Source organism: Parasteatoda tepidariorum, chromosome 3 (assembly GCF_043381705.1).
Source record: "Parasteatoda tepidariorum isolate YZ-2023 chromosome 3, CAS_Ptep_4.0, whole genome shotgun sequence".
In the NCBI taxonomy this organism is placed as follows: domain Eukaryota; kingdom Metazoa; phylum Arthropoda; class Arachnida; order Araneae; family Theridiidae; genus Parasteatoda; species Parasteatoda tepidariorum.
Window position 1 is genome coordinate 87,290,950 of NC_092206.1, and position 16,641 is coordinate 87,307,590.

Genomic DNA, 16,641 nt, shown 5'->3' on the forward strand with positions numbered 1-16,641 from the left:
ACACCCTTAACTAAAATTGAATCACTAATTCAATAATTAATGCCTGCCTCTTAAACTGGATAATACTTTGAAAAAATTAAAAATGGAAACTGAATATTAAATATTAATTTTTTAATCACTAACAAAAAATCGCAATTTGTAAATGTTTTTTTTTTTTTGTACATCAGAAAATGTTTTTTGAACCAGCAAAAGAAAAAACAATAACGGGAAAAGCTACCGTTAGTTGCTCGCTAAATACTCTATAAATTAAAAAGAAATATTACTAAATGGAAAACTATTTAAACAATTGAAGATAATATTAAATGTAAATAATTTATAAACATTATTTTTAAATATATCAGATTCTTTTTTTCCATACATTTAGGTGAATCACTTTTACCGAGATTTATTGCACTATATTTTCAAAATTAAAATCAATCACCTGCACTGAGTCAATTTTAACCTCTTACTTTTTTTAAAATCAATTTTAATCTTTGCGAATTAACATTAGATGAAAATTAGTTCTATTTTGTCATGTAATTCTCTTCCCATACCGATTTCTTTTCTTTTTATACTGAAAAAAAAATGTTTTAGTTAAATATTTTTGAAAATCCTTTTGCATTTCCTTTGAAAGCAAACTCCATTGTGTATTGAGTATTTCTACCCTTCAGGTGATGGAGTGGACATCAATTAACCGTAGCTGAGAAGGGAGTGAATTTCACGCCCATTTCCGCAAGTAAGGGGGAAAGCATTAGCGACTTTTCACGTGCATGGCCGTTTCGCTGGACAAAAATCTGAGGCTTTTTTTACGTGCAGGACCATCTATAGGTGGAAAAATGAAGGGAGGTTTTCTACGTTCACGACCATTTGCGAGCATGAAAAAAAGTACGACTTTCTACGTGCAGAACCGTCAGTGAGTTAAACAATAAGAACATTTTATTTTTCAGTTAAAGCATTATTTTCTCTAATTTTTTTGGAATATTTTTTCTTCATTTAAAAACAATATTTATTTAGACACCAATTAAAATAAGATTTTTTCAGGGTACGTAGCCAAATCTCCCAACTAAAAATAAGCATCTTTTAAGTACTCGAAAAATATTTTTGAGCACTATATACATTAACAAAATGCAAAATAATTTTAAAAGACTTTAAATGATCATGATAAAATAACTAGTTTCTGACAAATAACCCTTTTCTTGATTATATTAGCCATTATAAAATGATCAAGAGATTTTTTCGGTTCAATATCAGAGGTTGGAAAATGAAGCCTGAAATTGAGAATATTTTGCAAAATGCAGCAGAGTTGCACATGAGAGCACATTAATCTCACTGAACCCAGCTCAGTAGATGCACATATGGACTCACAAGTATTTCATCAAACATGTAAAATGATTGGTGCTTTCATACGCTATGGACCGACAGTATGTCGAAATAGATTGTGGTTGAATGAATTGCAAAAATGTAGAATAGAACAATGTGAAAAGCACGCTTTTGCATAATACGTGTCCAAAATAGACATGGGAAAGAAAATAATCTTATTTTCAAAAAGGGAAATTTAAGCACTTTTTAAAAATACCCGATGAAAAAAGCACCTTTAAGGGCTTTTAAAAAATAAAAATACACTCTTCAAAACGCTACGCACCATGTTTTTCCTGAAAGAAAAGCCTTTACCATTTAAACAGTAAAACCAAATCCTAGTTACATTGGTTACGTTTGGACAGTTTTATTTTCTAACAGAGAACAATTTTCTTTATTTGTTATTACATTTTTAACAAAAGAGATCCTCCAGGGCATGGTTCTGAAAATTGAGGAACTTTGGAGTCCTTAAATCAATTTGACTTTTAAATTGCATCACTTAACCACTAAAAAATAATTTATTTATGGAAATTTTAAACATTAATGTTTCTAATCTTTTAGTTCATTATCAAATACTAAAACATACATACTATACTAATCTATCTCAAAACCGTTTTTCAATTTTAGAAGACTTTTTAAATTTAATTTATTAGTATTTAACTTTCGCTAGTTGACAATCCTGTTTATTTTGTAAATAAGTTTTGAGTAACATCATTTTTTGCATTTAAAACTTTTTCCTTTTTCAAAATAACTAACAAAATCACAACCAAAAATTTTAACAGTAAAGAAAAATCTGATTTTAACATTAGGAATAACTATTTAAAATTAATAGGAGTAATTAACATACATTTAAACAGTAACATGTTATATGAATAGTTACATTTTTTGAAAGTAAAGAGGACCCCTAATTATTTTCCTTAGATTATTATTATTATTTTTAAACTTAAAATAATAATACACAAACACACAAAAAGAAAAAGAAACAAAATTTTTATGTAACTTATATATATTTAACTAATATTCACACTAAAATACAAATGATTCAGTCATCAACTTCATAAACTTTCCAATCGTTTCAAAAGTTCTGGATCATTGAAGTCAACCCCAATTACTTCCAGATTAGGAATAACATCTTGCAATAGCAATGAGACTAATTCTTTGTCCTTTATATTTGGGGTATCTTGCAGAACTAGTGTTTTTAATTTTCTGAAAAAGAAATTTTTTACATAAGTAATGCAAAGAATTTAAATCAATATTTAATTTAAGTATTGTATTGGTTACTAAAACTATACTAAATATTAATATTTTTTAAACAGAATAATGATATTTGGTGTTTAATTCTTAAAATATAGAATGAAGACCATACAAGTAATATCAAGTAATGTGATATGTATTGCAAACTTCATCCACATCAATAATATGGCGATTTTTTTCAACAATAATTTATTAATGTCATATATAATGCCATAATAATTATTAATGTCATTCGGATTTTAATGGACGGTAAAAATGTAATATTTATCGAAAATAATGATAATATTGTGGTTTTTATGGATGATAATGTGATTTTTATCAACAATCATAAATATTTGATACTTTGGAATTTGTTTGACATTGTATTTTTACATGCAAGGTTTTGCTCAAGATAATATTAATTATACAAGTTTTATTCTTTTTCAGTAGCATGACAGCCTTTTTGAGAAGCTTTTTCTAGGCAACTTTCCCTTTGGGAACTATCCTCCAATTTTTGGTTTTCAGAATGTCAATGTATTTTTTGAGACAGTCAATCCATCTAATTCAATGTCCGCCATTTTGTCAAGTTCCTATAGGATTGGCAAGATATAGTTTGAGACAGTTTGGATCTTCGGACATTCTAACCAGATGCCAAGTCCATTTTATCCTTTGGATATTTTAAATACTTCACAACATCAGGTTGTTTAAAGATTTTATATAATTCCGAATTTGTTACCCTTCACCATATGCCACCCGCCTGATTTCTACAACAAATACGCCTCAAGACTTTCATCATGAAAATTGCTCATCTTCCGAAGTTAATGCCCATGTCTTAGATGCATATAAAAAAAAAACAGATTTAAGTGCTTTTATCTAAAAAAAAAACAACTTAGTTTTCCATTTTAGAAAACTGGGCTTCATATACTTTTTTGTGATTGTAAAAACATCTGTTAGCATTCATGATTTATTTATGTATTTCTGAAGTTAGATCATTGTTGTTGTAAAATTTGTTCTAACTAAGTAAAACTACACACTTTTTCAAACTTGCAGTCTCCAAATACTAGATGACTGATTTAAAGATCTAAATTTAAAAATGGCAAAGTTGGTCTCTTTTTTCACTTACTGATAAATTAACTGCTTTTGTATTTTTTTTAAAACTATAAAGGCCAGTTTAAAGGCTTGAGTGAGTGTGGGTCACAATAGCAATATCATCTGCATCAAATCATTAAAGAGTTCCCTCTAACTATAAAAAATATCACTATTCAGACTCAGACAGACACTAACACTATTCAGACTTTCACTACTTAGAATACTACTATCTTTACCTCTAGAAAGTGTAGATCTTGATTTAAAACTTTTTTGTCTATACAATAGGTCTGAAGTATGACTTATATCAATAACAGTACGTTCTATTTGGTTAAAAGTGTCACTATCCAGGTATCTCCAAACCTAATTATGAATTTGTTTATGAGGAAAACAAGTGTTGGCAACTACCATATTATGTTTTGCAGCAAAATACATAAGCTTCTGACCATTATTTTTGGTAGCATCATGTAAGCTATGTCTACCAATAGAGGGATGGAATTTATACTTTTTACCAAATTTAACATTTGCGTCACCTAGCACTATTTTAATGTCATATTATAGACAAGAAGTATATACCACATGAATTCCTTTATAGAAGGCCTAATTTTCTCCCTTCATCTTTATCCTCTATTGGAACATGAATCTGGATTATACTGTCATTGAAGAACTTACCCTTTTATCTTATTTTGTATAATCTAGGTGATATAGATTCAAAATCGATTACTAGGTGTCTTATCTATTTATAAATTATAAATCCTTTTGCAGATACAAGTGTTTTGGGGTCACAGCTGTAAAAGTTTGTAATTTTTATTGTCATGTATTCTTTGCCTTATCTATCTCATTTCTTAAAGGGTTATCAAATCCACACTATAATAACCCATAATTTGCATCAGAACTGACAATCCTTTGCTCCTATAAAGACATTACAAGTTCCATGATCCTCTTTTCAAGTCCTTTATATCCTTTCCAAGTTGCCTCCAATGTAACAGTCCAGAACTTTTTTTTTTGATTTTGCAATAGTAAGGTTTTTTTTATAGGGTGAGGTTGTTGGCCTCATGCCATATCCTAAACCTGGAGGACCAGGGTGTTACTTTTTGTCTGTTGAGCTTGAGAGGGTTTTGTCAGGCATAGGAGATCCTGCCAGTAGCTAAGCTGCCGCTGGCATAGTTCAATGGGTGCTAGACACAGCAAGGTGATGACACCAGTTGAGGGGGGACATATGTTTTCAGGTAAATGAATTCAGCTCTAGAAATAGTTTGGATTCAGCATCAGGATTCCAACCTATAAGGAGATTAGTCCCGTGATTCTCCATAAGAAAGATACAGGGAACCATTAAAGTTGCCAGGAATTATTTGGTTATTCATTAAGTCATCAGCTGGTTGTAACAGCTCCTAGTACTTGACTAAGTTAACCAATTCGTTCATATTAATATCATTATGCTTTGAGCATCATCAATGAACAATAAATAGTTATCATGAAAATTATCAATAATTGTAGTTATATACAATTTTACTATGAGAGTTGATAAAATATTGAACAAATTATAAAAAATATGAACTAGATAATAAGGAGATATTTCGAGACATATAGTGAAATATCAATATTTTTTGATGATATATTACAGAACTGGTTACTTACTTTAATGAATGAAGAGTACATATTCCTCTTTCAGAAATATTTTTACAACCACTCAGATCTAAATACTCTAAACTGTATCCAAATAAGTGTAATCTATTCAGACACCAATCATCAACATATTCACAATTACGTAACGAAAGCTTTTTCAATTCATCTAAATTACCTGCAAAAAAAAAAAAAAAAAAAAAAAAAAAAAAAAAAAAAAAANAAAAAAAAAGATGACTATAAGCAAGGGCAAAAAATATTTGTACACATTAACTATATAATTTTAAATTCCTTTTTACGAAAAGTAAATTTAAAAAAATTGATTATATGTAAATGTAAAAATTGATATTTATATTAAGTGAAGAGGAAACTGAAACATTAGCAAATCTGTTGATTTACTAGTAAATCCAGTTTGAATGCTGGATGAAACTTTGAAATGTTCCTGTTTTAACTAAAAATTGATCTGTTTCCTCAGGAAATTAAACAGGTTTTGATGTTCTTAGAACTGCTTCCAACAGCAGGTATTCCTTAAATTTCGAGAATTTTTTTTGTTTTTTCTCACTCAAATATTAATTTGCAAGCCCTACACTTATTTGGAAAGGATTATAAAAAAATATATTTAGGATGGTCATTGCAGAACACTCAGCATAAAACTTCGTAATAAGAAACAAGTTTAACTTGAACATTAAAAATACATCTAATATACACTTAAACAATCAAGAAACAATGAATTATTAATTAAAAGCGTATTAAATCAGAACCAAATATGTATAATAAAAACCTATACCTAAAAACGAATTTTTTGAAACTTTATTTAATGAAATATTGTTTAATTAAATATAATTTTTGGCATATAGTTTAATGAATTTTTTACAGATTAATTTATAATAAGATTTATTAAAAATTAATTATTTAAAAAAAAAGAAGAACTAAATGAAAATTAGAGCTGATGAGGCAGAAATTAGAGCTCACACTGTTCCAGGTAATATGCATTAAATCAAAGACTTCTGCCTTTTGTACATAGCTTTGTTTCCAGGTGGGCAAGAATCAAAAAGATGCCTTTAAAATACTTCCCACCAGACACAAAAAGTCAATCGTGATTATCTTAACAGGTCCCAGTGAATTTTGTCTTGGACACGAGCAGTGGCGTACACAGAATTTTTTCAAGGGGGGTGTTCATAATTTTCTGAAATTACTAAAAGAAATCCAAGCATGTAATAAAGCACTATTGTTTCCCTAATTTAGTCAGCTAACAATTTTGACTTTTTATTTAGACAGCATTGTTTAGTTAAATTTTGATTTGATTTTTTTAAGTTTAAGAAAATAGTGTAATATCTTCTCGCATGTAATATTTTCTGAAAAAAGTCCAATGTCATATGAGTGGGAAGTAACACTTTGAGGGCCACTTTCACATTCATCAGATTTTGTTATGCTAGAAACGTTTTCTTCAACGAAAGTATCACATTTCTGTTCAATAGAGAAACTTACATTGGTACCAGATACTGTCACTTCACTAATTTCAGGTCATGATTTTTTCTCAAAATGATTAAAAATTGTTAAATTCCTGCGTTTTGGCATCCTAAAGATCCAAGAACAGCAAATATATACATATATTTATTGGCATAGAAATATCTACTATGCTACGATCTCAAAGTTTCAAGCTGGAATGAATAACTTCAACGAGCACAGTATCTCCAATGGTATTGTTACTGATTTCTTCACTAGTCGAAATAGTGGCGGCGACGGGTTCGGCGATTGAATTAACTTTTTGTTAAGACAAAACGAAACAGATTTAGCGACGAGCTCCGAAAGACTAGCGGCAGAGATAACTCTTAGTCTGACTAACTAACTCCACTGTACTCCGTTCCCCCTTTTATATAATTTTTCACTGCATCTCCAAAATTCTCGAATTGTCTCAAAGATGACAGTACGTCTAGGATTCCAGAATCATTGAGCAAAAACCTCGCGAATGACTGCAAATCTCGAAAACTATCACGACTGGCAGGACAGAAAGGAACCAGCCCGTAACAATATCACTCGAATTTGGTTTCAAAAGTACAACTCTATTATAGTAAATATTTTTTCAGTATTTTGAGAAATACCGTGAGAAAAAAAAAGTAGGCATAAGGCAAATAAAAATATACAGTCTTAAAAAATAATGGCCCGCATAATTTCTACTAAAATTTTTATTTTTGCCATTTTGTCTGAGCTCAAGGGGGGTGTTTAAACCCCTAAACCCCTCCCTTGCGTACGTCCCTGGACACGAGCGTAGATTGGAACGTTTTACATATATATTATTAAATTTCAAGTTTATTGACTGATTCGTACCATATCTCCATTCGGAGCGTACATTTCTCTACAAGCAACCAACTTTATATGGATTCACCACACATACTTTAACCTTTAAATACCTTAAGGGTGTAAAATATCTCATATTTGTAATGTCAACTCTAAATGTCCAGTTTCTGAGCATTACCAATAATTATTATGTACAAAAAAAAAACATACATTTTAAGTATTTCAATGAAAATGTTTCATTCAACAAATTAGCTTAAAATATTTCAATTCAAAAACAAAGTTTTGGCAAGAAATACAAATCATTAAGGCAAGCATAAAAAGGTTTGAACATAACCCTATTTGAGTGAATGAAAAATTATAATAGGCAAATCCTATTACAACCACAAATTCTTAATGAATCTATTAATTACGTTTTTATAAGCAATGCTAACAATAAATTTAAAAATGTTTGTTGAACTGAGAAAAATTTTGGATTATATCTATCAGTAATAGATATACTATTATAAATATATAATACAGTATATGTAGTTAATAAAAATTAATAAGCATAAATCTGAATGATAAAAAAAAAAAATACTTGCTTGAAACCTTTTCAAAATAAATGAACTGAAGAAAAAAAAAGTATAATAAGAACCATACATAAAATATATAAATTTCAATTTTTATTATTGTTGAATATTAGAATCTTGAAATATAACTTTTCAATTTATGATATCAAAGTAAAAATATCATAGCACTAACGTTCTTAATAAACAAACAGTTAACTCTCCATCACTTTTTTACTCTGTATTTTAACATTTAATGCCATACTTCATTACAGTATCAAAACAATTACATGTCTGTTCTCGTGACATGATAAGTAATTTTTTTAAATGTTCTATTAACTTTATGTAAGATTTTGCGTAAATTTAGTTTATAAATAATGCATAATATCTTATGTAATTAAGGAAATTAACATAAACTAGAATATAATGCAACTAATAAATAATTTTAAATATTAATCTTTCTAATATTTTTACTTTTTAAACAAATATTTTTTAAGCATTGTTAAGAAAAAAGTAGTTAAGAGAAAGCCCACTTCAATGCTTTAGTTTTTTGTAAAACCCCAATCATTAAATAAATTACACGATTGTTAACATATTATTTGCTGTAAATTAAAATAATAAAGTAAATTTTCTTGACTAGGCTTTTATAAATTATTTTTGTGCATTACCAAGTGAGAACTGTGTTCAGAAAAGTTCTTTAAAAAATATGGGTTAGTTATATTACATGCAAAAGGTGATTATACAGTAACATAGCCAAAATAAATTCCCCATATAAGCATGTTGCTCGGTTTGAGAAAAATGGATAAAATATTTGATAAGGGTATAATATAGGAAGTGTTAAAAACAATTATCTAGTTTTTAACTTTACAATAACAGTGACAGAATTTCTAAATAGATTTTTCTAATTTTTCTTCATCATAGCAAAATCCCCAGAGAAAAAAAAAACCCTATTAATTAAAAAGTTTTAATGAGCAGATCATGTTTTGATGACAAAAGCAGGTCCTGCTGCTTGAAAATTTTAAAATGGAGCCACTGTAGTGCTTAAAAATATCATAATGAACCATTTTAAAGATAAATATGAATAGAAACTACTTACCTCATAAAATATTAAGTTCCACAGGACAAATTTGTGAAGATAATTTTTACGTTTTCCTGTGTATTATAACAATTGAAGTAATTTTTTCATAAAAATAAAAAGTATTTTTAACTGCCATTATTATATAACTTCACAACTCAGGTACAAAGTGAATGGTATCATTTTAAAGAAAATCTTTACAAATTTATGAAATAAAGTTTTATAGTTTCGATTGTATCATTATAATTTAGATCATTTTTAACTAAAATAAAAACTATAACTATATTCAACAGCAATTTAGAACTCAAATACAAAGTGCACAGTATCATCTGACAGATGAGCATAAGTAGAAACTATTTATCTAATAAGCCTAAAAATTTCCTGATACAAGTAATAAATTTTTTAAGGATCCACATCACTTTTACACAGGAAGGCACTAGAAAGACATAGACTTATTCATCCATAGTTTAAAACAATAGATTTCTTTATAAATGAAAGTTGTACAACATCAGTTAAATGTGAACTTAAAGTTCTATAATTCCAAAGGAAATAGAAAATTTTACATTATACTTTAGAATCATTACATTTTCAGAAGTTATAATTTAAACAAGAATTGTTTATTTAAACCATGACATTCAGATGAAAGAACATTAAAGTAAAGTAACGACTCAAATGCATTATTCATTAGAGAATAACAATATGAAACTTTAATTTCAAATGAGATAAAATTGAATGGCACTTTTATGAACTAGAATAGCAAGTCATTGTATCAAAAAATACTAACATAAGAATCTATACTTACAAAAGTTTTGAAAACCTTCATAGCATAAATTTGTATTAGACGCATCAATTTCTTCAACAAAATAACCGGGAACATACTTTTGCGGAATATGACCTCCCCTCAAATCAGTTTCTTCAGCCCATATATTTGAACCCTTAAACCTCACTTTACCACCTCGTGCACATATGAAATGAGTAGTTGCTAAGTTTGGGCCTAGAATGCGATGGCGTTCAGAAAGGAATCTGAAAATATTTCTCACAATGAGTAAGCATTAAATTTATGCAAAAAATTTAAAACTTAGAAGTTTTTAAAAGTATTATAGTATGTAATATTTCATGATACAGTGATTCTGCAAGATATTGGAACCTACAGGTTTTTAGGTTCCAGTACTGCTGACTTTCTGAGTATCTTTTACTGAAAGTAAGTCACTATTTAAAATATGAATTCTCTAACTCTTTTTACCATTTAGTGATATGCACATATATAATTATTCTATTAATTGATTAAAAAAAAACAAAGAATTCCAAAATAAGAAAAAGGTTCAAAACCTATAAAGATTATATTTGAAAAACCTATATCAAGGAAGAGCAACAATGTAGTAGAAATAAAATACTCAGAACTGTTTTCTTCTCCCACAGCTACTAATAAAGAAAAAAAAAAAACAACCTTGAATAACTTTTGATCTAATGATGCAGTCTTCATGCTCTAGGACTTAATCTCATAGGTTCCACAGGGTGACCTCTAATATACTTATTAATTAGTGATATTTTAAATTATGAAATCAGACACAAAAACGAACTTTCTCTGATTAAACATAACTTTTTTTCAATGGATTCAGATTTATGACTCCAAAAATATAAGAGGTAACCACAATCTGGAACATATGGTCCAAATAGTTTGATCAGGAGAGTGATCCGAAGTTAGGACCCCCTAAGTCCCCTGAGACCCATATTTACCATTCATATATTGAATTTACCATCAAGAACTTCTTAAGATAATTGAAAAAATTTTGAACACAGTTATAAAATTTGTTTATCTAAAGATTATTCCATGCAAAAAATAAATTTCAGTAAATGTTTATTATATTTTACTTAATAATAATGATAAAAAATTTGAATTGTAAGGTATGCAATTTTTGCATCCCTTAAAGTATGCTAATTTGCATGGCAAGATACAAAATTTCAGCAAAATCCTTTGAATAGTTCTTGAGAAATCAAACTTTAGAAAAGTTGTATATTTAAAATTCAAATTTCAAGCACTATTCACTCAATTTTATTCAAATTTTGTATTTTGCCATGTGAAATTAGATACTTAAAAATGATGTAAAAAACTGTATACCTTACAATTCAAAAATTTTTCTACTATTATTAAATAAAATAATCAAAAATAATAAATATTTACTAAAACTTATTTTTTGTATTGAATTATCATTGGATAAACTGATTTTATAATTGTGTGTAAACATTTTTAATTATCTTGAAAGGTTCTCAAGGTATGGCGAATTATGCAAAAAAATTAGCATGTTTTAGAATGCTCTCCTGATCAAATTTTAGGCAGCATATTTCCCAGATTGCATCTACACCTTACATGGTGTAAGAAAACCGAATCCATTGTAAAAAGGTATGTTCAGAGAAAGTACGTTTTTGTGTCTGATTTCATAACTTAAAATAGAGTGTGCACTAATTATTTAGCATATTTGAGAACATCCCCTTAAGCCATTAAGATTGAGTACTAAAGCGTGAAGATCCGATCATTATTTAGGGTGGTCAATTTTTTATTTTGCGCACTATACACACATTTTAAAAGTTCACATGCCTATTAAGAGCCTAAAGGGTTCAAATTTAGCCTATACACTATTTTTTTGTACTAGAGCGTTATGAGTCCCCTGAGTCACATAGTAAATTATTTTTCGCATCCGCACTTCGATTTTTGACGTGTTTGACGCATTATAACTTGTAAGCGAAATCAATGATAACAAGATAATTTATGCCTAAAAACTTTATATTTCATCCTTTCAGACAATCAGTTTCAGGCTGTTCATTGAAAGCAATTTTGCAACATGTAATGAGTTTTATAGGAAATAATACGCTATTTTTATAAATGTTCTTTTAAGTTTTGTCCATCTTTTGAGAGTGATTTCTATCATGATTAAGAAACCAGCAAAAAAGTCTGCATAAAGAAAACTCACAGCTTTTTTAATTTAATGAAAAACATTTGTGATCTAATTTTATAACATTTGAAAAGTTTCTCCAGAACAGCATTATTATGACTCATAAAAAGATGCAAAATTTGAGAATTATTTATTGATTTAAAAGAATTTAAAGCATATCACCCAATTAGCAATTTTTTTAAGGTTCAATTTTTAAACATTAGTCCTCTTTGCAGTACAATCATTTCTGTTCAGAAAGATAGTCTAAAATTAAAGCTTTACTTCAAAATTAAAACAATCAAACTGTATTTTTTTCCCCTTGGCTAAAGAGCTTTGAAAAATATCCTCAACATGATCAGAGTATAGATGCCTAAAATAAAAAAATTAATTTATTTTTAAAGTCAATGCATGAATTTGAGCTATATAAAAGAAAAAACTGTTTTGAAATCCGAAATGAAGTAAAGAAACCTGACATGCACTAACAAAAAATCAATACTGACAATTAACAAATTTCTTAGCTGCCATAGTTCGAAATCTCTATCAGATATCAAAGACTCTGTAATTCAAAGAAAGTAAGGGAGAAAAGAAACTAACAGAAATGACTATTTTTGGACACTTGTGTAAACTAAAATATGATAGCCAAAAAACAAAGCTTGTACATTATTTTTGAAGGTCATGAAATTCCTTTTATTTGCCACACAGAAAACCCATTTCTTTGAATAAAAACTAGGTTGAAAAAAAAAAAGAATACTGTTTTTTCTTCCTTGTCTTCCCTTGGAATTTGAAAATACTTGAAAGAAAACTTTTAAGGCAAAATTTTTTCACCTAAAAATTAAGTTTAACTGGTAATTTTGTGTCAGTTTGCNCTTGGAATGAAAGTTGCTGTATCGGTTTGCCGATATAGGCGTTAAATCGATATGTCGCGATATATCGATTTATAGCCCAGTCCTATATATATATATATATATATAAATATATATATATGAAATTATTCAATAATACTATTAGCATAATCCAAATGTACATTTTGTGTTTTTAATAAATTTTCTTTCATTTAATTATATGTTTTGTGTTAAGTATTTATTTGAAGAAAAAAAATATTTTTAAAGGATTAAATACTATTTTAACTTTATAATTGCTTTATATTTGAATAAAAATTCTTGGAAAATGCACATTAAAATCTCTGCACACGGTGATTTTTTGTTTTAATTTTTAAAAATAATAATTTTTCAAATTAAATAATAATAATTTCAACTCAAAAAATAGTAACTTTTCAATTATGTATAGGTGTAACCATGCGTTACACAAAACTAACAGGTTGTGCATCCATACATAAACATGCAAAACATATAAACTATACTAGAATGAGTTTAAACAGGGAACAATTCTGAAATGTGTTTCAAATTAATTTGAGGGTTGCTGATTATTTTTAGCTCAGGCCCTTAAAACTTTAGGTACATCCTGTCAACCTTATTAGGTTATGATGTATTAATTTTTTTATTTATAAATTTGCCTATAGCTGAAAATTTTAAGATTTAAAATGTTTTTAATTATACATTTCAGGAATATAAATAGTGTTCATTATTAAAATCAAAAGATTTGTAGACGGGATTACCAAGAATGGATAAAATACTCTAATTCACTATAAATTCTAATTCAAACCTTTGATCTTCTATCATGTCTTCTAGTTGTTTTCTTTTCATTCTAGCTTTGAAGTAGGTCCATGTAAAAGCATCTTTTCTATTTGTAAAAGCAAAAAACTCGGTGGTAAACGTTTTTCCAACTCTAGGTTTAAAATTAAAACTCATTTCAAGTTCACTTTTTTGAGTGTCAGGCAAATTGCGAACTTTAAATCTTTTGGGCATGATGGCTGGTAAACTTTTCTGACAACTTGACAGGATATATTTATTCAACATCATTAAAACTGCAATAGATAACAAGAATTTAAAAATAAAATAATGTACAGAAAAATAAATAACAAATAAATTTTTTTTTTTTAAAATTCTTATTAAGCAAAATTTTCTACTTCAAAGATTGGTAAGAGCAAAATAAAATTATTAACACAAATTATTTTAAACTAAAATTGAAAGTTTAAAAGTAAATACATAGTCCTTACTTCTTTCTTGTTAAAAAGATTTATTTATTTTTGAGAAGTATTTACTGAATGTTATTTCAGCAAAATTATTTTAAAGATATTAATAAAGCTCTTATTATTGTGTCAATATTTTTACATAATACGTATATTAAAATGATGGTCCAAAAGCAATTTTAATTCAGTACCAAATAAATGGTAATAATCCAATACGGTATTATATTCTTCAGTTTTTAAAATTAAAAATCTATTTTTAAAGATTTCAAACTTTAAAAAAATAAAAGATGATAATTCTTACTGAATTTGACTATTGAATTTTGTTACAAATAATTTTTGGCGTTAAATACTTTGCATAATGAAATTTGACGTAATGGTTTAAAATAATTTACAGCAAACAGATGTAGTCAAATGACATAAACAATAGTTGGGCTAGTGCAATGAAAAGCTCGATATTTCAGGAGTTTATGCTTTCAATAGTTCTCAAGAGGAAAAAAAGTATAATTACTCAGAAAAAGTGTGTTTTGTAAATAATTTTGCTCACACTAATTAATTAAGATAAGGTTTTCTAATAATCAAGATTTGGCCCTATCACATGAAGATCTGGTCATTACATCAAAATTTATTTTGGGAGTCATTTTTTGCTTTGTTTTGCCCATAATAGATTTGTCTATCGTGTATCTGAATCTCTTTCATCAAAATATCTCTGTTCAAAGTTAGTTCAATTTGTTTTTTTTTCAATGCACAATTCTTTTCCTCTTTCTATAACAATATCCATTAAAGACTCAATGCCTCTAGACAGTAGCATTTTCTTACATATCTAATGTCATTTATAACATATTGCACTACATTTGTAGAAGCAAAGTTTCTATCAAGGAACTTTCAACATTCTAACAAAGAGCCTTATGAGCAAGGGTTGTTTCATAAATGTCCAGTTTTTTATGTGGTAAATAACTGCTAAATTATTAAATTTAAAATTTACTGATTAACTATTAATCACTTAAAATTATGCACAATACAGAAATAACAAATAACAACTATTTACTATTGATCGAATAGAATACCTAATAGGATTTAAGGTATGAGGCACAATGCATCCTCACCATTCTCCTACCCAGCACCAAATTGGTTCTTTTTAATGACAACAGTTGATCAAATAGAATGTCTAGTGGGGTTTAAGGTAAAAGACCCACTGCATCCCCAACCTTCTTCAACCCAGCACCAAACTGGTTAGTTTTAATTCACATAGATATTTCACGTGGCTTCATATTGGATCAAAAGATTTAATGGTAGCACCTACCAAACTACCTACTAACAAATTTAATTTTACCAAAATATTGGGCATCAATTGCACTTTTTTCAGTACCTAGGCAAGCATGTGCCCACGATTTATAAACCTCTAACTGAGAAACTCCACCTCTGCATTACTATCACTGGTCCTAAGATAGTGGAGGCTGCATAAGAAGAAGCAGGGAGATATTTCCATAACAGTACCAGCTTGTACCAATTACAATCACTAAGGCACCAGAGAGGTATTATACTTGCAAAATTAAATACATTGTAAAGTTTGCCTATAGTTACGAGTTATTCCTTTCGAGTTGGTCCCCTTCTGGGATCTTTTTTAGTTTCTCTTGGGACACTGATTATTGAACTTGGTGATTATTTTGATTCCGATACATAAATTCTCCATGAAACTTTCTTATTTCTTCGGTATTATGAACTAACTAACTGTAAAGAGCTGACCCTTTCATCAGATGAATGAAAAAAATTTGCCAGGTTGAGTAACATTTAAATTTTACCCACTATAAAATAATTATATCATTATATCTGTATTCGACGAAAAGGTATTGGTTTAATGATTAATTTTTGTATTGGATCCTAACTGTACAGAACGATGAAACTTATTAAAATAGAAATATATTAATGGATCTTAAAAATAAGATCATACGTTGTTTTTAAACGGAATCATTATATTTCTGGATGGAACTTGCGGAAAGAAAACTAGTTATAAATAGTAAAAATTAAAAAAAATAACCAGAGCAAACAACGACACAAAAACTATCATAAATTATTAAGTTCAGCAAACATGCATATATACATTCACCAAATAATTTAGGGTAATAGTTACATCGCATTCAATACTCACATAGAATTGTGAGAGAAAAAAAGAGGAACTTGAGAGATTAATTATTTAAGAAAATATTTTACGCAAATTTTCTAAGTGAATGTTCCAAAAAATTCTTATATATATACATAAAAAATTTACTTTCAGAGGTGTCCGAAGCGAACTTTCTACTTTTTAGTAAATAAAAACAAAAACAAAACAGAAAGTTTTGGTTTCACTTCACAATTTCTCTTCACATTTGAAATAAAATTATTTCAAAATAATCAAAGCATTGTGTAATTTCGGTAAATTTAATTTATTTT

The 16,641-nt window shown here is 28.0% G+C and overlaps 1 protein-coding gene across 4 annotated transcripts; it reads right to left on the reverse strand.

The window, feature by feature from the left end:
• Positions 1 to 2,323: 2,323 nt before the first annotated feature.
• On the reverse strand, positions 2,324 to 16,568 carry LOC107440230 (distal membrane-arm assembly complex protein 2). Of its 4 annotated transcripts, none has more exons than XM_016053092.3 (5): positions 16,481 to 16,568; positions 13,788 to 14,049; positions 9,998 to 10,218; positions 5,293 to 5,455; positions 2,324 to 2,541 (listed from the first exon to the last, which is right to left on the reverse strand). In XM_016053092.3, exons 2-5 carry the CDS (start codon positions 14,042 to 14,044, stop codon positions 2,391 to 2,393), a joined length of 792 nt encoding a protein of 263 aa, XP_015908578.1. In that variant the 5' UTR covers positions 14,045 to 14,049; positions 16,481 to 16,568; the 3' UTR covers positions 2,324 to 2,390. The 4 variants fall into 4 exon arrangements, with proteins under 4 accessions (XP_015908578.1, XP_015908577.1, XP_071035029.1 ...); XM_016053091.3 differs by having other exon boundaries at positions 16,361 to 16,549; XM_071178928.1 differs by having other exon boundaries at positions 16,468 to 16,532.
• Positions 16,569 to 16,641: the final 73 nt, after the last annotated feature.

Excerpts from the sequence above, each read along its gene's own strand:
- LOC107440230 (XM_016053090.4), bottom strand. Across the intron at positions 10,219-13,787 it reads GACATGATAGAAGATCAAAG|ATTCCTTTCTGAACGCCATC; the intron begins GTTTGAATTAGA and ends AAATATTTTCAG. Across the intron at positions 2,542-5,292 it reads TGTACTCTTCATTCATTAAA|AAAATTAAAAACACTAGTTC; the intron begins GTAAGTAACCAG and ends TTTCTTTTTCAG.